Source organism: Schistocerca gregaria, chromosome X, assembly GCF_023897955.1.
Source record: "Schistocerca gregaria isolate iqSchGreg1 chromosome X, iqSchGreg1.2, whole genome shotgun sequence".
In the NCBI taxonomy this organism is placed as follows: domain Eukaryota; kingdom Metazoa; phylum Arthropoda; class Insecta; order Orthoptera; family Acrididae; genus Schistocerca; species Schistocerca gregaria.
In genome coordinates, this window is record NC_064931.1 from 382,322,536 (window position 1) to 382,345,036 (window position 22,501).

The 22,501-nt window shown below is 37.6% G+C and overlaps 1 protein-coding gene across 1 annotated transcript in view; it reads left to right on the plus strand.

Annotated features, from left to right (window-relative positions):
• The window catches only part of LOC126297751 (calcium-dependent secretion activator-like), a 1,391,877-nt gene that overhangs the window by 817,279 nt on the left and 552,097 nt on the right, over positions 1-22,501 (plus strand). Inside the window, exon 15 of the mRNA XM_049988921.1 lies at positions 19,720-19,740. Coding sequence (XP_049844878.1) covers positions 19,720-19,740 — 21 coding nt within the window. The remainder of the gene's footprint in view (positions 1-19,719; positions 19,741-22,501) is intronic.

The window sequence follows — 22,501 nt, forward strand, 5'->3', positions numbered from 1 at the left end:
GTTTTGTGCAGTTATAAAACTAAAATACAAACAATTGTCATGGGGAAATATTTACTTGTGGCAAAGTGTAAGGTATAGAAGACTATATGGGATACATACTAATTGGCAGTTACACGTGCACAATTTCACTCATTTTGAAGCTTTGGAAAATGGCTAAGATGGTGAATGTGGGCTGCTTTTTGATTGGCTGTGTTGTTTAACTAATTCATATTTTTTGGATACTTTTGGATATGACAGAAACAAAACAAAATTGAAGATCTATGGTGGCTGTTTTAATTATACAATTTCAATCATTTTAACATGACAACAATTTACACAGTTCTGGTCTTTCAGATACTTTTGAAGATGGTGCCAGTTTCTGTAGTTCAGGTTATTCGAACACTTTCAAACGTGGCTCCAACTTAAGCAAATCATATAATTTAAATACTTTTGGACATCGCTCCAGTTTATGCAACTTGGGTCTTTCCAATATTTTTAAAGGTGACTCCAAAATATGGAGCTCTGATCATTTATGGACATTTGAACATGGTACCAATTTACAAAATTCAGATGTTTGGAAACTTTTGAAAGTGGCACCAATTTATGTAATTCACGTCATTTGGATACTTTGGAACATAGTACCAGTTTATGCATTTCATGTTCCTAGATAATTTTAATATGCAGTTCAGGTCATTCAGATACGCTGAACATGGTGCCAGTTTCCACAGTTTAGGTCATTTGGACACTTTCAAACATGGAGCAAATTTACAATTTTCATGTCATTCAGAAATATGGTCAAGATAGTTCTTCTGGGTCTACATACTGACTGGTTGTTTCATTTTAATGCATGGTAAAGTGAGAACGTGTATGTGAATGAAACTGACAGGTTACTGCTGACAGAATATCTCTCCTACCCCGCATATAGGCAACCTGTGCGTGAAATGTTATGAGTAAGGTGCTAATAAGTAAACCCAGTCAAGGGATACACTGACTAATACAAATATGTGTAGCATCACTAATTAATACCTAATTTCATCATATATGATGAAGTGTATGAAACAAACATTTATCAGAAATAAAATAATAAGCTAGAAAACCATCTATATTGCTGTATGTGCACCTGATGTGTCCATTTCAGTGCTAGTTGTCATGTCTGGTTATTACATAAGTCTTTTCCAGATAAATATATCCTAATGTATATTCTGCATACAATTTCCTTGTGAGCTGTGATCATTTATGGACATTTGAACATGGTACCAATTTACAAAATTCAGATGTTTGGAAACTTTTGAAAGTGGCACCAATGTAAGTAATTCAGGTCATTTGGATACTTTGGATACTTTGGAACATAGTACCAGTTTATGGTATTTGTGTTTTCTTTTTTTGTATGGTGTACCAGTTTTTTTTACCAAGTTGTAACCTTTTTTGGTTTAATTATTTTTTATTTTAAATTGTTTGCATGTTATTGTTACAACATTATAGTAAATATGTACAGTAATAAGGAAGCACAGAAGTGTTAGGGCAAAAAAATGATAAATGCAGTTTGATTTTCTGCACCAAGTACATTGGACAATTACAGTTACACGACAGAATTCAGAAACAGGATGACAGTTCTTCAAGCAAGTGAACAGGTGTCTCACATTTAGGTCATTTCTGTTCAGTGTAATCACTCTTGTACCATGCATATTTAAAAAAGTTGATGAATCTGGGAGAATAAATGTGACTGCGAATGAAGGATTGTATTTTTATAATTTTAGTTCTTAAATGCAAGTTAACATCATAATTATATAACACAATTAAATCTGAAAAATATTTCAAGACTTTTTCCATGGCCAAAAGATATATATACCTAATGGTTGGATCATACCATTCATTCTGGCAGTAATCATTAAAATGCTAACCTGTTTTTCATGTTTATAGCTGGTGTAAATATATTTTTTCATTTTGCATGGTCCATGAATCTAAAAACAAGACAGATTGTTTATTGATATTAGGTATGTAAACCTGTTCAGACCATTTCCTTGTGAGCTGTGATGTCAATTTACAGTACATAGAAGTGAACACAAGGATATTATCTGCTTTATAAAAACCTTTCTTTTCATAACTGTAAACAAAGGGGACATTAAATTTTCCACTTGCAGATATAATGATTTGTACTGCATAATTATGTGTTGAGGCATCCAGGGACCTTGCTAGAATGTTTCTCTGAAGGATAATTTTCATGCTGCATGCATTTACAAATTGAAACCTGACTGGTCAAAATTACACACTTTATTTATTTATTTATTTTACCTGGCAAGATTAGGGCCTCCAGGCCCTCTCTTACACCTAACCAGGCATACTCAGATTGAACGAATTTCAGTTTGTACAGAACATTATGGACATGCCATGTTAAACAGTATTAATTTTAAAGAAAGAAATAGAGATTATAACAGTAATACAAGGATAATTATAGGAATCAAAAATAACTATAACAATCAATAATAATAATAATAATAATAATAGTAATGACTATGTATATGAAAGTAAACATATTTTTCTTTTATGAATGTCAGTCCTATTGCTACTTGGGAATTTTCTCGTTATGTTCTTGCAGATTGTGAGTTTTTCACATCGAGACGATAGACTGGGGTGAGAGATATATAGAAGACGTAGCTAGGTTAGAGGAAGAGAAATAGAATGGTAAAATTTGAAGCTATGATGGAGAGGAGAAAGAAAGAGATGAGAGGGGTACAACAGTGGTGGCTATACTGTCCCTAATATGTAAGTTTTGAGTTCCCTCTTGAATGTTGAGTGGTTCTGTATTAGACGCAGATCACAGGGGAGCACATTCCATAGTCGTATGGCTGAGATGGAGAATGACACGGAGAAAGATTTTGAGTTATGTATAGGTACAGCCAAGGTGCTAGATGTATCCGATCTGGTATTACGGTCGTGGAATGATGATAGGTGTTTAATGTGAGAAGATAAGTATTTCAGGCACCAGTGACTTTACACTTTCCAGTAAATATATTTTTGGATATTAGAGTCTACACAAAATTGTAAGCTTTTCCCCTCAATTCTCTTTTATTTGCTGATTGAGCATTAGTGATGCATTTATTGAGGTCCTTGAAACAATCTGGTATCCCACATGAAAATTATGAATCCATTTTGCGGGACTCTTGGACTAATGCATCGATAACTTACCATCACCCATTGCATTTAAAGCGCACTCCTTTTATCCAGATCTTGTATTGATACTGATCACTTTGTGGCAATTTGAAATTTATATAATACATACTTGGAAATACCTAATAACTTTTCATTTTTCATTTTTCATCCCACCTGTAGCAATTTGTGCTTCCCATTTACACAGAGCTTCTCTCTTTCTGACCTTTCTGTAATTATGTTTTACAGTTTCAAATTTGTTTTACTTGAGTGTCAAACTGTAATGGCTTTTTGATTATCCTCAAGATGTATGTCACATTTTGCCTTTTCATCACCTTTTACCATTTTTCCATAATCATCTTTAAAATGTTCTTCATTTAGCATAGGATGTGAAATTGCAGTTTCAACATCAGGCTGTAAAGTGGTATACTTTCCATAAATATGGCATAATCAATAGCTACTTCAGTCACAGCTTCTAACTGTGATGTAAAAGTTATTTCTTCACTAGTGACCATAATTTCCAAATTATATTGTGGCTGTCCCAAATTTGTACATGGGTTCATCAACATTTCCCCTGTGTGTGTGTGTGTGTGTGTGTGTGTGTGTGTGTGTGTGTGTGTGTTTTGTCATGAAATTGCAATTGTCCCAAGGAGCTTGGTGTGAAAAATTGACCTGAACAATTCTGCTCTTCCTCATTATTATAAGATTTATGATAATGCTGGGGCAGTAATGTACAAAGAATTTGAAATAAAACATAATTAAGTCTGAAAAGGTTACAAATACCTTTTTTAAAAAAGAAAAAAGACAGAGGGAGAGAGAATGCTGGTACAACAAATGTAAAAAGAAAACACATTTACAACACAAGATATTTTATATTTCATAAAATTTAATGAAAATATATATACATATAGAACAATATATGTAGAATATACTTATAGAATACATTTATGTGGGAAATACTTATCAAACAACCCAACATGGAAGCTGGTGTTGAAGCAGACAAATATAAGGCGTACATACAGTGTTATAGAGGTATTTCTAGCTTATTAGCTTATTTCTGAGAAATACAGTTTTGGAAAACTGCTTCATCATTTATGATTGAATTTGGCATTAATGATGCTATATGTTTTGTTGTTAGTCAAATGTTGAAATGAAAATCAAAATAATGGAGGGGAGGGGGTGGGGAGGGATGAGAGGATAAAAAATATTAGTTTTTTCATAAATCTGGGTGCGTTGTTTTGATGTACATTGAAAACAATAAAACTTTTTTTGTAGTTTCTCTCTGTTATAATTTCAATGGTGTTCATTCAGAAATGTTAAACTCTGTTGCTCTGAAAGGGGTGTTTCATCCTCTTAACAGTCTTATTGGCATGTATAAAAGAATATGTCTTTTATTTTGCTTTATACTACAATGTATTCAAAGCCAATGGAAATCAAAGTCTATCTCTTGTGTAGATTTAATTGTAAGTACAGTACACAGTTTTATTCCCTAGGGACTACATTGCAATAGAAACAGTCATTCTTGAATACTGCACGCAGTTGTATAGTAATAATTTTGCTGTTGTGGTCATCAGTCAAAAGGCTGTTTTACTGCAGCTAAGGATGCTTTGCAATTCTTGGCAAGTCTATTAATCTCTGCACAAACTACCAATGACAGTACCACAGTGATTAGCACACTGAACTTGCATTTGTGAGGATGACAGTTCAAATTGGGCCAGAGCATCCAGATATAAGTTTTCCATGATTTCCCTAAATTGTTGTATGCAACCACTGTGATGGCTCCTTTGGAAGGGCACAACCAATTTCCATCCCCATTCTTAAATCATTCCAAGCTTGTGTTCTGGCACTAATGACATCGATGTTAACTGGACTTCAAGCTCTAATCTTCCTTACTTCTTTTTCTGCACTACTACTGCAATCGACATCCATTTTCACCTTCTTACTGCAATCAAGCCTTAGTACTGATCTATAATTATCATCCCCATCTCCCCCCTCCAGTCCTTACATATATTATCAAATTAACTACACCGCCAGAAAAAATGTAACATACGACTGTGTTCAGAGGCAGAACAGTATAATATGTGCATAATGAGAGGTTGTAGTGTTATTTGTTCATTTTCCACATTTATTGGTGATCATATGTCACTAGAGGCCTGTCTGTGTGCCCTACTGTTTTGACTCTGCAGGCAGTAACTGCAATGTGCTTAGAGGTGAACAATGTTTTCCTGTGTTCATTTAAGGGTAAGACTATGTCTTGTTGATGAATATGCACTCTTGTTGAACAACTTCAGTCATTTGAACAATATCTCATCATGGCTTGTGGGAAGCTGGATGGACATATCAACAGATTACTGCACTTAAGTACATCTACATCTACTACATCTACATCCATACTCCGCAAGCCACCTGACGGTGTGTGGCGGAGGGTACCCTGAGTACCTCTATCAGCTCTCCCTTCTATTCCAGTCTCGTATTGTTCGTGGAAAGAAGGATTGTCGGTATGCTTCTGTGTGGGCTCTAATCTCTCTGATTTTATCCTCATGGTCTCTACGCGAGATATATGTAGGAGGGAGCAATATACTGCTTGACTCTTCGGTGAAGGTATGCTCTCGAAACTTTAACAAAAGCCCGTACCGAGCTACTGAGCATCTCTCCTGCAGAGTATTCCACTGGAGTTTATCTATCATCTCTGTAACACTTTCGTGATTACTAAATGATTGCACCTCTTGGGGTGCTGACCGTTCCACTCTCCTCCACCTTTATCGGGCCTTAGTGTTGTCTCGCTTGGACTATGGTTGTCAAGTTTACGGTTCAGCTGCCCCTTCTACATTGCACCTCTTGGATCCGGTCCACCATCGTGGTATCCGTTTGGCCATCGGTGCCTTCCCGACTAGCCCTGTAGATAGTCTCCTGGTTGAGGCTGGGATCCCCCCCCTTTCCGTTCGGCGCTCCCAGCTTTTGGTTTCGTATGCAATCGCTGTCCGTTCCTCTCCCACTCATCCTTCCTATTCTATCCTGTTCCCTGCCCAAGGAAGTCGCCCACCTGACTCCCGCCCTCGGGCGGGTTTACCGGTTGGGCTCCGCCTAGCGTCTCTTCGCCGTGATTTTCAGCTTCCTTCCTTTTCCTGTATCCCACGTTCCCTCCCCAACACACCTCCTTAGTTAGTTCCTCGGCCCCGAGTTCGGATGGATCTCTGCCGAGGTCCGAAAGATTCCGTTCCCCCGATGGTGTTCCGTTGTTTTTTCCGCCGCATTTTATCTGAGTTTCGGGATGCTGTTGTTTTTTACACTGATGGCTCTAAATCTGCTGATCGTGTGGGCTATGCCTTCACCTCCTCTGTAGGCATGGAAAATCATCTCCTGCCAAATGCATGTGGGGTGTTCACTGCGGAATTGATGGCGGTCTCCCGGGCCCTGGCCTTTATTAAACAGTCCAAGCTCAATCGCGTTTTGTTATGTACAGACTCAATGAGTGGCCTTCAGGCACTTGACCAGTGTTTCTCCCGTCATCCCTTGGTCTCCTCCATCCATGACCATCTCGCTGATCTCCACCATGCTGCTTGTTCTGTTAGCTTCCTTTGGGTCCCTGGCCATGTGGGCATCCAAGGAAATGAGCTTGCTGATCGTTTGGCTGGGGGAGCAGTCACTTACCCCCCATTCCCTGTCACCCCTCCTGTGGCGGATTTACGGCTTCATCTCAAATCCCACTTTGCGCAATCATGGGCCACATCCTGGGAGGCTACCTCCTTGTCTAATAAACTTCGTGTGATTAAGGTGACACCTGTCCCATGGCGTTCTTCCTTACGCCTCTCGCGAAAGGACTCGACCACCCTCTGTCGTCTTCGCATCGGCCATACCAGGCTGACCCATGGTTTTCTTTTGCGTGGTGAGCCACCCCCACTTTGTGGTTGTGGAGCTTTCCAGTCAGTGGCCCACATTTTGTTGGAATGCCCCCTTCTTTTAGCTCTGCGTACTAAGTACAGACTTCCCTGCACTTTACCCTTAATATTAGCAGACGATTCCCGGATGGTTGAACTGGTTCTCAGTTTCCTCCATGAAAGTGGTTTTTATTCTCAGTTTTAAGGATTTTCATCTCCCTCTGCAGTAGGGGCAGGGCGGTGAGGGTTGGGATGTCTCCCACTGTAGGCTGTTGTTGGAGATTCCTGACTCCCCTCCCTGGCCATGTTCCTTCTTTTTTCCCTTTTACTGTTTTTATCGCCTTTTAGGTTTGTTTAATCCCTTTTACAATCCGCCCTTTTACACTCTGGCGGTTGAACGCTTTTAAATAGCATGTGGTCTTGCTTGTACTGCTTCACAGGTGGGATATTTCCTCTCTTGAGTTTGCCCATTTACTGACTTCCCTCCTTGTGTTTTTATCATTGACGACACAACTGCACTTTTTTTTTAGCCTTTTACCTTTTACCTTTATCGTTTTTGACTCTTCTGAGCTGTCCCTCTGTCGGAACTGACCGTCTTTGTAACAAGGGACTGATGACCTTGCTGTTTGGTCCCTTCAACCCCAATCAACCAACCAACCAACTAAATGATTGTGTAATGAAGCGTGCTGCTCTCCGTTGGATCTTCTCTGTTTCTTCTATCAACCATATCTGGTACGGATCCCACACTCCTGAGCAGTATTCAAGCAGTGGGCAAACAAGCATACTGTAACCTACTTCCTTTGTTTTCAGATTGTATTTCCTTAGGATTGTTCCAATGAATCTCAGTCTGGTATCTGCTTTACCGACGATCAACTTTATATGATCATTCCATTTTAAATCACTCCTAATGCGTACTCCAAGATAATTTGTGGAATTAACTGCTTCCAGTTGCTGACCAGCTATTTTGTAGCTAAATGATAAGGGATCTATCTTTCTATGTATTCACAGCACATTACATTTTTCTACATTGAGATTCAATTGCCATTCCCTGCACCATGCATCAATTGACTGCAGATTCTCCTGCATTTCAGTACAATTTTCCATTGTTACAACCTCTCAATACACCACAGCATCATCTGCAAAAAGCCTCAGTGAACTTCCCAATGTCATCCACCAGGTCATTTATATATATTGTGAATAGCAACGGTCCTATGACACTCCCCTGCGGCACACCTGAAATCACTCTTACTTCAGAAGACTTCTCTCCATTGAGAATGACATGCTGTGTTCTGTTATCTAGGAACTCCTCAATCCAATCACACAATTGGTCTGATAGTCCGTATACTCTTACTTTGTTCATTAAATGACTGTGGGGAACTGTATCGAACACCTTGCGGAAGTAAAGAAACACGGCATCTACCTGTGAACCCGTGTCTGTGACCCTCTGAGTCATGTGGACGAATAGCATGAGCTGGGTTTCACACGACCGCCTTTTTCGAAACCCATGCTGATTCCTACAGAGTAGATTACTAGTCTCCAGAAAAGTCATTATACTTGAACGTAATACATGTTCCAAAATTCTACAACTGATCGACGTTAGAGATATAGGTCTATAGTTCTGCACATCTGTTTGACGTCCGTTCTTGAAAACGGGGACAAACTGTGCCCTTTTCCAATCCTTTGGAACGCTACGCTCTTCTAGAGACCTACGGTAAACCGCTGCAAGAATGCGGCCTTTCTTATTTTGAGTGATTTTAATTGTTTCTCTATCCCTCTGTTGTCTATTTCAATATCTACCATTTTGTCATCTGTGCAACAATCTAGAGAAGGAACTACAGTGCAGTCTTCCTCTGTGAAACAGCTTTGGAAAAAGACATTTAGTATTTCAGCCTTTAGTCTGTCATCCTCTGTTTCAGTACCATTTTGGTCACAGAGTGTCTGGACATTTTGTTTTGATCCACCTACTGCTTTGACATAAGACCAAAATTTTTTAGGATTTTCTGCCGAGTCAGTACATTGAACTTTACTTTCGAATTCATTGAACACCTTTTGCATAGCCCTCCTCACACTACATTTCGCTTCACGTAATTTTTGTTTGTCTGCAAGGCTTTGGCTATGTTTATGTTTGCTGTGAAGTTCTCTTTGCTTCCGCAGCAGTTTTATAACTCGGTTGTTGTACGACGGTGGTTCTTTTTCATCTCTTACGATCTTGCTTGCCATATACTCATCTAACGCATATTGTACGATGGTTTTGAACTTTGTCCACTGATCCTCAACACTATCTGTACTTGAGACAAAACTTTTGTGTTGAGTCGTCAGGTACCCTGTAATCTGCATTTTGTCACTTTTGCTAAACAGAAAAATCTTCCTACCTTTTTTTAATATTTCCAAACTTTACAGAAGTAGCGCAATGCATCAGTGATGTATGATTGCTTTCAACAGTGTTCTGTGGTACATTCTCACACCTGGAGAACAGGCTGGGGACATCTGTATAGTATAGTTTCACATCAAAATTGATGCATTGGGCAAGCAGTGTTGGCTCATTGAACATCACCCACTGATGAAGTCAGTAATGGGAACATAGACATTACTACAAACAACATGTACCTGAAACTTCCTGGCAGATTAAAACTGTGTGCCGGACCAAGACTCGAACTCAGGACCTTTAAGTTTTGCGGGCAGGTGCTCTACCAACTGAGCTACCCAAGCACGACTCATGCCCTGTCGTCACAGCTTTACACCTGCCAGTACCTCGTCTCCTACCTTCCAAACTTTAGAGAAGCTCTCCTGCAAACCCTGCAGAACTAGCACTCCTGAAAGAAAGGATATTGCGGAGACATGACTTAGCCACAGCCTGGGGGATGTTTCCAGAATGAGATTTTCACTCTGCAGCAGAGTGTGCACTGATATGAAACTTCCTGGCAGATTAAAACTGTGTGCTGGACCGAGACTCGAACTCAGGACCTTTTGCGGGCAAGTGCTCTACTCTCTGAGCTATCCAAGCATGACACACACATCATCCAGTTTTAATCTGCCAGGAGTTCTAGCTCTGCAGGGTTTGCAGGAGAGCTTCTGTAAAGTTTGGAAGTTAGGAGACGAGGTACTGGAAGAAGTAAAGCTTTGAGGATGGGGCGTGAGTCGTGCTGGGTAGCTCAGTTGGTAGAGCACTTGCCTGGGAAAGGCATGGGTCCCGAGTTCAAGTCTTGGTCCATCACACAGTTTTAATTTGCCAAGGAGTTTCATATCAGCGCACACTACGCTGCTGAGCAAAAATCTCATTCTGGAAACATATACCTGATTGAAAGATTTATGGTCAATTTTTATGACTACAAGCAAGTCTGAAAACATTGCTAAGTTTTGGGTAAATCCTTCTTCAGTGTAATGGAGTATGTGTATACCTATAATATTACATTAGCCCAGCTGACTACAATTTGTTAGCCAAGCAGCTCAAGCAGGGTGTTTTGTTGTATTGGGTGGAGTATGCATGAGAGAAAAAGAGATGGGAAGTGGGATAAAGGATTGGAAAGATATGGCTGATAACTGGTAGGTATGGGGAGGATCCACGCAGGATAGAAATTCAGAAACAGTGAGCTCATCCTGGGCACAGGTAGGTGGAGTTGTGCACAGGGTACATTGAAGTGGAGGAGTGGACTGAGAAGGGATGATGGAATGGAGGAAAAGGGAGACTGTGGAGAAGAGGGTGTGAATGTAGGATGATTTCAATTATGGTCATGGGGCAGTGGCTAGTGGAGGCTGAGGTTAGGTAGATTACAAGATTGAGGATCATCTTATTCTTTCTCCATGTCTATCCACCCCTCTCCCACACTTTGTTCCCATCAGCATTTCACATGATATTTAAAAGGCATCATTTTTTTCCTACATGCAGTATAAATCATTCTTTGATCTGTCATCTACCTGTCCACAATCTTCACTAACCTCTGCCACCACACCCCCCTCCACCCATGCTCCATGATGCTAACTTCACTCATCCTGCAATCACACCATCTTCTTGACAGTCTCCCTCTTGATCCATTCTATCTCTCCTGCTCAATCTATTCCTCAACATCAATGTGCACTGTGCAGCACTCCACCAGCTTGTGGCCAGAATGACCTCACTGATGCCAAATTCCCATCCCATGTACCTGCTGCCTCTCTTTCCAGCCATTCAGCCATTAGCCATCATTCCCAAACTCTTCTCCCCCCCCACTCATTTCGCTCATTAGTCACTCCACCCTATGCATTAATTCATTGGAGTTGAGCTGCAGTTCTGGCAAAATGCAGTCAGCCTGTACAGTGTAGCTGTGGAGATGAATGTGTATAAATGTATGTGTATTCTATACCTCTGAAGGTGGTTTCATCAAAAACCTAGCTAATTTCTCAGTCTTATTTATGTGCCTGATGTTAGTGTAAGATCAGTGTCCAGTGGGAAACTCAGCCATGCAAGTACTAAAGATGTCAAAAAAGTTCAAGATAGTTGCAAAAGTAAAATGAAAAATGTTAGTATATTTCATCAAAATGTTGGGGGATTGAACAATAAAATTGATGAGCTTCTGCTTTGTTTAGAAGATATAGAAACTGAGAATGTAATAGATGTACTATGCCTGTCTGAGCATCACATTGTCACTGATATGCAAAAGGTTAGCATCAATGGGTACAAATTAGCTGCACATGTAAGTAGAGATAATATGATGAGAGGAGGAGTTGCCATATATGTCAAAAGCTTCCACAGTGCAAAAAATTTAGAAACTAAAAAATTTTGTGTAGAGCAACATATGGAAGCATGTGCCACTGAACTTAAACTAAAGGATGGCACTTTCATAATTGTAACAGTGTATAGGTCCCCCTCAGGGAATTTCCAGCTATTTCTGGAAAACTTGGATGCTTTGTTGTGCTATCTGTCAGACAGGGGGAAGCAAATTATCATTTGTGGGGATTTCAATGTTGATTCCCTGAAAGAGTGTAATAGGAAGAATGACCTTTTAGTATTACTCAGTTCTTTCAATTTGAGCTCCGTCATTGATTTTCCTACTCGGATAACAAAGAACAGCAGTACATTGATAGATAACTTTTTTATAGACCAAGATAAGTTTAAGGACATAAATGCTTATCCTGTTGAGAATGGTCTTTCAGATCATAGTGCACAGCTTGTTACAGTACATGACATAGCTCCATGCAGTATAATAAATCAGACTTTCAAAGCAGTGCGTTCAATTAACAATATAAATATTGCAAACTTTAGGGAAAGCCTACAGCAGCTAGACTGGGATGAAGTGTATAAGGAACCCGATGCAAACTTGAAATATAACTTATTTCACAATACATTTTTAAGGGTATTTGAAAATTGTTTTCCCAAGAAAATAGTTAAACATAATTCCAAGAAAACATATAAAAAACCTTGGCTAACTAAAGGAATAAGAATATCTTGCAACCGCAAAAGAGAACTGTATCTAACAGCAAGATGGAGTACTGACCCCGAAATTGTTCAATATTATAAAAACTATTGTGCGGTACTAAGAAAAGTTATTAAAAAGTCCAGAAGCATGTGTATCATGTCTGAGATCAGTAACTCTGATAATAAAATTAAAGCAATTTGGAATATTATTGAAAGGGAAACAGGGCAACCAAGAGCACAGGAAGACTTTAGTGCAATAAAATTGAATGACAAGTGCACTAACAAACAATCAGAAATTGAAAATATTTTGAATAATCATTTTTTAAATGTTGTGGAGAAAATAGGATCTAGATCTTCACTAGAAGAGGCAAGGCTATTAATAGAAGAGGCCATACCTGCACAGTTTGAAACAGCTGTAATTCCACCAACCTCTCCCTCTGAAATCAGTAAAATAATAAACTCACTGAAAAGTAAAAGCTCTTACGGAATTGATGGCATTTCCAGCAAAGTACTTAAAGCTTGTTCCCCACAGATAAGTAGAATTCTCAGCCACGTATGTAATAGCTCTTTGGAGCAGGGTGTTTTCCCTGATAGACTGAAATATGCCATTGTAAAACCATTGCATAAAAAGGGGGATATGTCGGATGTCAACAACTACCGCCCAATCTCTCTTCTGACAGCTCTATCAAAAATTTTTGAGAAAGTAATGTATTCAAGAGTAGCCTCCCATATTTGTAAAAATAAAGTACTAACAAAATGTCAGTTTGGTTTTCAGAAAGGCTTTTCAACAGAAAATGCTATATATGCTTTCACTGATCAAATATTAAATGCTCTGAATAACCGGACATCACCCATTGGTATTTTTTGTGATCTCTCAAAGGCCTTTGATTGTGTAAATCATGGAATTCTTTTAGATAAGCTAAATCATTATGGTTTGAGTGGGGCAGTGCACAAATGGTTTAATTCATACTTAACTGGAAGAATGCAGAAAGTTGAAATAAGTGGTTCGTGTAATGTTAAAACAGCTGATTCCTCAAACTGGGGTGCTATCAAGCACGGGGTCCCACAGGGTTCGGTCTTAGGTCCTTTACTGTTCTTGATATACATTAATGACTTACCATTCCACATTGATGAAGATGCAAAGTTAGTTCTTTTTGCTGATGATACAAGTATAGTAATAACATCCAAAAACCAAGAACTAAGTGATGTAATTGTAAATGATGTTTTTCACAAAATTATTAAGTGGTTCTCAGCAAACGGACTCTCTTTAAATTTTGATAAAACACAGTATATACAGTTCCGTACAGTAAATGGCAAAACTCCAGTAATAAATATAGAATTTGAACAGAAGTCTGTAGCTAAGGTAGAATTTTCAAAATTTTTAGGTGTGTCCATTGATGAGAGGTTAAACTGGAAGCAACACATTGATGGTCTGCTGAAACGTCTGAGTTCAGCTACGTATGCTATTAGGGTTATTGCAAATTTTGGTGATAAGAATCTCAGTAAATTAGCTTACTATGCCTACTTTCATTCACTGCTTTCGTATGGCATCATATTCTGGGGTAATTCATCGTTGAGTAGAAAAGTATTCATTGCACAAAAACGTGTAATCAGAATAATTGCTGGAGCCCACCCACGGTCATCCTGCAGACATCTATTTAAGGATCTAGGGATCCTCACAGTAACCTCACAGTATATATATTCCCTTATGAAATTTGTTGATAATAATCCAACCCAATTCAAAAGTAATAGCAGTGTGCATACCTATAACACCAGGAGAAAGGATGATCTTCACTATGCAGGGTTAAATCTGACTTTGGCACAGAAAGGGGTAAATTATGCTGCCACAAAAGTCTTTGGGCACCTACCAAACAGCATCAAAAGCCTGACAGATAGCCAACTAACATTTAAAAATAAATTAAAAGAATTTCTAGATGACAACTCCTTCTACTCATTGGCTGAATTTTTAGATATAAAGTAAGTAAAAAAAAAAAAAAAAAAAAAAAACTTAATCATTAGTGTCATGCAATATTTTGTGTAATGTAATTTCTTGTACAGACATCTTTTATTAACCTGACACGTTCCACATCATTATGAAGTGTCGTATTCATGATCTATGGAACAAGTATTAATCTAATCTAATCTAATCTAATCTAATCTGTCATCCATTATTTATATTCCACCAAGGAATAGTATTAACACTCAAATTTACATTAAATAATAAAATAATTATCTTTTTCAGATTTTCTATTGGCAGTCTGCATTTTTATCCTTCTTACTTCTATTAGCATCACTTGCTGTTATGCTCAAATAAAAAAGACTCCTCTAATACTTTTATAATTGTGTTGACATTATAACTTCTTTTAAAGATACTATCAATTCTATTCAACTGATCTCCCAAGTCCTTTGCTGTCTCTGCCAGAGTTACAACATTGGTGAACCTTAAATTGTTTATGCCTTTTCCCAGAACTTCAGTTCCATTTACATGTATTTCTCTATGGTTTCCTTTATTGCTTTCCCTATGTGGAAATTAAATTACGTGGATGATAAAATGGATATTTGTCTCATTCCCTTTGCAATGTTTGCCAAACTTACAGGTGAGTAGGCTAATTGCAAACACTTAAGGAAGAACCAAAATAAAAAAAGAAAGCTGATAAAGTCATGAATACCATTTATTACTGAAATTTTACTTAAATAATGAATCTTAATTTTGCACAACGTAAATTACATTTATAGCATTCATCCAATCATTAGTGAGAGAATCTTCATACTTTCATAAAAAATTAGGCAGTAATACTCATTCTCCAATGCAGCTCCTTCAGTGTCCTCTTTCTTCTTGTATGGTATGTTCTTTTCTTGAACCTCCATCATAATGTTAAATTCTTGAAGGTTCTTCACACTTAGTGTAACATATAGTTTTCTACATTCTTTTATCTGCTCCTTATTGCTTCTTGTTTCTTCTTTTTCTCCTAGAATATCTTTTGTAGGAGAACTGGCTTTATAACTGAATGTGATTTTCTGACATTTGCCTCCTATTTCAGATGTGGCAGTTTGTGGACATTAGGCCTAAAAATATGATCAAGTGGAATTGATTCGTCAAAAACAGTTACAGGGGTTACTGGCTTCTGCTGCACATTTAATGTCAATACTAGCCTTATCTGCATATCAACTGTCACTTCTCTTTGCCAATTTGATGCATTAGGTGTCACTGATGTCACATCTATGAAATGTTCATCTGATTTAGTTGTATCTATTGGCCAAATAGCAGCTGCCTAGGAACCTTCTGTTACTTTCTCTAAACTGCTGATGCAACTGAAGTCTTTCATGCTTCAAATTATTTACTTCAGCAAATTTAAGAGGTATTTTGTCCACCATCTCTGTAGTTAACCTGTAAAATAGTATACTGCATTTTAAGATATGTTCTTCTAATTCACTTTCTTGTTCTTCGGAAAATATAGCCTTACATCCAGGTTTTGCTTGTTATATAAGTTCTTTCTACACAACATCTTGGACCAATCTTATGTCACTTCTAGTTCCAATCCTCTGCCACAGGGATCATATCCTCTTGGAAAGCCCAAGTGCAAAACCTACCCAATCCACACTGACCAAGCACTTGCTACTCGAGTCTTGGCACAGGCGTGTCCTACCCCATGAAAGGCTGGGCCACCTGTGAAAGCAGCCATGTCATACCAACTCTGCTGCAAACACTGTGCACCTTTTTATGTGTGACTATTAACCAACTTCCCAGCTGTCCACTGGGATTAATAGCCACTGAGAAACTTTTGCCAAGAAAAAAGTTGTCCACCTGATGGCACAACATGCACCGGAGGATAACATGTTCTATTTTGATGGCTGCTTCACAAGCTCATTCATCTGGATCCTTCCTTCCACCATTAGCTCCTGTGAACTATGCAGACAGAAGTTATACTTGCAACACATTCTTTGGTCCCCTAATCATTCTCTGAACCCAGCTATCAAAAGCCTAGACCATCCTTCTGCAAGCCCTTTCTCTTTTAGTCCTAGCCAGAAAACTGGCTGGCTTCCTCTGAGCTGCTAGCCACCCATCCCAACTGCTCTTCCTGCCTCCCACACTCTGTCCCTCTAACTGCTCCACCCAACACAATTCCCACCCAAAACCAACCCAACTGCTGAAACTGAAACTCTGGTATTTTGAATCCATGAATGAAAAGATGACATGTTCAAGAACCAAACCATGTGTGAAACTCAGAGAGTATATCAGAAGATTGATAGTTAGCTACAAAATATTTTTTACATGAACTATTTCATCCATAGAAGTCAAGGGTGATGTAATGAGTTTATAAGATGTCTTAATGACTCATTGTTAATCCATATAGAAGACTGCAGCTTTGAGGAAATATCTATAACAAATCTTCAGAAAAGGAAATGAAACAGAATGAATTTACAGTTCCCTGTTCCATTGTGAATAAGGACAGTGGCCAGTCAAATATTTACCAAGGAAAATTGCCATATAGATGTATGTTTTGAGAAGCTTTTTTATTAAGACAACCAGATTTGTCATCTCAATAATGTTATCTTCAGGCTCCTATGCATTCCATGTATAGACAATCAGATATATCGATATGTGCATAAATGGAGCCATCAGTATCTGGATTCCATGAATTCATTTAAGGGATGTTTACTCTGTTTATTGTAGTGAAGCCTTCATAGTAAACACCCCTTAAATGAATTCATGGCATCCATATATTACTGGCTCCATTTATGCAAGTACTGATACATCTAATTATTTATATACTGAGTGCTCAGGGCATGAAGATGGTGTTACTTAGATGCTAAAACTGGTTGTGTAACTAAAATAGCTTCTCAAAACATACAGATGTTTGCAATTTTCCTTTGTAAAGTGTCTAGAGTGGGTTATCTGTCAAATGTACCTATATTTTCAGTTTGTGTCTTGAAATTCCTTTGAAATTTACATCTCATCTGATCTGTGAGCTGATAACAGACCACAATACTTGTACTACAGAATCTCAGTATTTGTAGTTAGCTCACTGTTAGTTTTGAAATGTTTCTTGCAATATTTTTTCATAATACTGATGTTGTAAGTACTGTTTCCACCTTTCAGAATCTACATGACCACAGTTTCATTTTTATGTTTTCTATTTTTATCATAGTGAAGAAATTTAAATATAAACTGAAAAACACATGCAACTTTATTCATTTTTACTGTATGAGAGGTCACATTTGTGTCAAATATCTGGTATTGTCATTTGTCAGTCTCAACGTTAATCATAAATAATGGTAATCATATTAATATACATGTCTTATATGATAACTGAACAACACAGAATGGCTAGATGCCAAAAACCTGTTACTGGTACCCACAACTACCCTTACATGATATTCTACACAACAAGTGTAATAGCTTAAGCCAGAGGAAGGAAGGGTCGACATTTAGATGCCTCTGAAAGGAGCTGGCTATTGCTGCCACATAGCAGGAAGTCAATTAGTCTGACATTTGTCCTGGGAAATTATTCTTCTCTTTACACCTATACAAAAATTAAAAGTATTTTCCTCCATTATTTTTCTATGATGTCACACTTATTTTATTCTCCTGGCCTTTTCTTTCCTTAAATGACACATATAGGACCAGTCTATGCCTTATATCTTCCTATGAAGCTTCACCTACATGTGGTAGGTAAATTCCCTCACATCTTATCCTTCATTGTGTGAGACTTTTCCATTTCAGTTTCTCAGTTATTTCTTGGACACTGCTTGCTCTCCTGTGGTCTCACATTATATAATTGGCAGTCCACAGTTGCACTTATTTTCATTTGCCTTGTGAACATATGTGAAATTTTTGTATTGTTCTGGCTGATGATTGGAGTGTTGTCCCATGAAGGGTGTCATTGTGGTCGTGTGTGTGTGTGTGTGTGTGTGTGTGTGTGTGTGTGTGTGTTAGTCCTGTTTCAGTAGCTTCTATCTTAGAGTGTATATTTGTTGTATTTCAAATATTAGTAGTATGAATTTTGATTTCATTTGAAAATTTTGATAAATTTTCGCTCTTTATGCTTTCTTTATGTAGTGCGAAACTGTAATTAATAATTAATATTATTGTTGGTATTTATTAAATTTTGGTACTGGTAGTTAATAGTAGGTAATGCCTATTAAGGAATTAGCCGCATCACCTGCTGTAACTGTGTGCTTCTAGAGTAATTTAATTCTGGGTTGTCTAAATTTAATGCAGCAAATTTAAGTATTCCAACTTTAATGAGTATGTTTAATGACCTACATTCAGCATTTATTTAAGGATAAATTGCAGTGTTGTAAGGTGTAATGCTAGTTGTACATTTATGCTACATTTAAATTTATCTGGTGGTGGAATATAAATGAGGAAGTAATAAAGACAGCAACTCACTATACACCCTTAGACATCCAAATGAGTCAGAATACATTGCTAATCTTTCTGACAATGTCCATCTTGAGACATAACAACATAATAAACATTCACAAACATTAACTGAATTCTCAGTTGTCTCACTTTAATGAAGCAAATTTAAGTATTCTAACCTTCATGAGGATGGTTAAAGACCTACAACCAGCATTCATTTAAGAAGATATTGTATGGTTGTAAAGTGTAATGCTAGTTGTACATTTATGTTACACATACATTTATCTGGTGGTGGAATGTAATTGAGGACTTCATTGTACCAGAATGGCAGCTCATCTTGTTTATGTGCCTCTCAGCCACACTGTATCTGAGCTATGTGGTGAGTTGTTACTTTTGCAGTTTATTGTTTGTATGGATTTATAAATTTTGCAACTCTTTATTCTACTGTGTAAAATCCTTAAAGGAGAAATAAGTAGATAAAAATAAATTAATACATGTTATTGACTATAAGTTCTGTTTTATGAAAGCTATTTAATGAAAATTAAATTTGTTTATATCAGAAACTGTATCTCCTACTGGTACGTTCACAGTGTGGTTGTGATGACTTGTTTTCAAAGCTCTCCTGTACTACCATACTAATCTCTCATTCCTTTCCTTGTATGAATTCATGAGCACCTTAGTATTTTCTTCAGTCAGTGAGAAAGAGGTTTTATCCCTGTGGCCTGCACTTATATTTATACTCATATAATCTTTTCTAACCTTAAAAAACTCAAAATCATGACTTTACAATATAATCCTATGCTTATATTGAGAAATGTTTGTAACTGTTCTGGAATATTTTGCTGATATATAAATATGCAGAGCAGGAGGCTTTAATTAACTAAAACAACAAATGTTTATATTTGAACTTGCATCATTTTTTAATATACGTAATTCACTTTGTTATTATATTTCAGCTAACTTGATGGTGGGGATGGGTAAGTGTTATGGTTTATATCTATGTATTAGATTGACGTTCCTCATTGCTTAAATGTTTGTAGTTTTATCACTGCAAGGAGACTTTCAGAATGTTATCATGTCCTACATTTCATTCTTCACTGATGATTTATTAGCTTCTTAGTGTGTTTTCCTGTGTCCAAAACTGTGCACCCACTTCATCCCTAGATAGCCTCTCTCTTACACTCATTGCTCTGTCTCAGTATGCATTTCATTATCGTATGGGCCTAGTATTTGAGAGAAGCAAGGATAAAATCTTTGTTCTGCCAACTTGATTAAAGGTTTTCCATAATAACTCCACTCACTTCTAGGTTGCTTTGCTAACGCAAAGACATTAGAAACTTGCAACATGAGGTACTTCATGATGTTATCTCTAAGATTTTCAACCCTGGACTGAATTTTACCAAAGAAGTTCATAAATATAAATGCCTACATGGTGCTCAGTAATCAAGTGATATGGAGATGTTAGCACAATTGGCTCCTAGTGTGGGCTACAAATTTTTTTGGAGGGGAGAGTATTTATTGACAGGGGAAGGGATATTTTCTGATTTCAGTACTTATGTAGTAGTTTATTACTCCATAAGGTACAAATTTACTATTGTAAATCTGCTGTATGTTCTGACAATAATTTTGTTTACATAATACATAGTTAGTTAAGAAATTAAAAAAAGAACTATTTAGTAAGTCACCTCTATGAATTACCTATTTACAAGTACAGTTGTCTTGTTGCAAATTATTGTTAATTTATACAAATTCTTAATTAATGACTTAAATGAATATCAATGGCTTTCATGCGATTCAGAAAAATTAAGGCAACACAAATGTAATGTGGATCTTATGAATTAGACAGATATAGTGTATCGAATAGCAAAAATAAATCTATGTATGTCTGAACTTTAATTACAATTATCTGTTAAGTTAGTTGGATCTTTGACACACAAAGATAGTTAATGGATATCATGAATTGGGAACTTCACACTGAGTGGTGCCAGTCCCCACAAAACTACTGATTAACTCATTTCAGTAACTCCATTAGGTGCTGTTACAGTAATTTCAGGTGTACATTACTCTTGATGATCATGGTTCTCAACAAAACTAACTATACCACTATAATCTGCAAGTTGAAAATAACCACTTGAATAATAAATTATTGAGAAATTTGTGTGTACAGTATTGTGGCCATCTCAGATATATTATGTAAGATACATGTATTGTCTTTAGTCAAAATATAAGTAGAGAAATAGGTAGTTATCAATACAGTACAATAATAGTAGATGGAGAAGTTCCAACTTGCTATTTGTGAAATGGACAAAATCGTAATTGAAGATATCTTATATGACACAAAGGTATAAGCAATCACAGTTTCCACATTTCATATTTGAAAAGAATGGGAAAAAGCTCTAATGTCTAGGAGAAGTACCCTCTGTCTTGCACTTCACAGTTGTTTGCAGGAAATGTAGGTATAATTTTGCATGATTTCAGATGTGTTTCAAGAATACAGTAGTGCGTTCACTGTCAATCTTCACAGTAAACAAATCAATGAGCTCACTAGAGGTCTTCATCCACATGCTTTTAGCAGTTCACAATATATCAAAGATGATAGTTCGATCATAATGCTAATGAAACAACTATTTTAACACATTGCTGTTAATCTTGTCCTCAGTGCACTTAAATCCAGAACACATCTTCAACCCAGTGGCACCTCAACACCATCATGCTTTGAGTTCATCTCCTATGCTGCTCAAAGATTTGCATGACCAGATCAATCATCATAGTAGCTGTAAAGTACATGGACCTCACTATACAACATAAAGCGGGGCTCATCTCAAAACATGTTTCTGCTCAACATTACAAGTATATTGTCATCGTCCCCCCCCCCCCCCCCCCCCCACCCCCTCCCCACCAGCACCCCCATGAGCCATTCGCTTTGCCATTGGTGGGGAGGCTTGTGTGCCTCAGTGATATAGATAGCCATAATGTAGGTGCAACAACAATGGAGGGGTGCCTGTTGAGAGGCCAGACGAATGTGCGGCTCCTGAAGAGAGGCAGCAGCCTTTTCAGTAGTTGCAGGGGCAACAGTCATGATGATTGGCTGATCTAGTCTCGTAACATCAACCAAAATGGCCTTGCTGTGCTGGTGTTGTTCATAGCCCATAACTTTTCCCAGGGGCATGCAGCTCTACTAATGATGATGGCATCCTCTTGGACAAAATGTTCTGGAGTCCCCCATTTAGATCTCCAGGTGGGGACTACTCAGGAGGATGTCATCAGGAGAAACAAAATTGGTGTTCTGTGGATTAGAGCTTGGACAGGTAGGTTACAAAATTTCAGAAGGGAAATAGAGAGGTTAAAGCTAGGTATAGTCAGAATCAGTGAACTTCAGTGGCAGGAGGAACAGGACTTCTGGTCAGATGAATACAGGGTTATAAATACAAAATAAAATGGGGGTAATGAAAGAGAAGGTTTAATAATGAATAAGAAAATAAGAACATGGGTAAACTACTGTGAAGATCTTAGTGAATGCTTTATTGTAGCCATGATAGACACGAAGCCAACACCCATCACAGTAATAGAAGTTTATATTGCAACTAGCTCCACAGATGATGAAGAGATTGAAGAAATGTATGATGGAATAAAAGAAATTATTGAAACAGTTAAGGGAGATGAAAATTTAATAGTCATGGGGGCCTGAAATTCCATAGAAGTGAAAGGAAGAGAAGGAAAAGTAGTAGGTGAATGTGG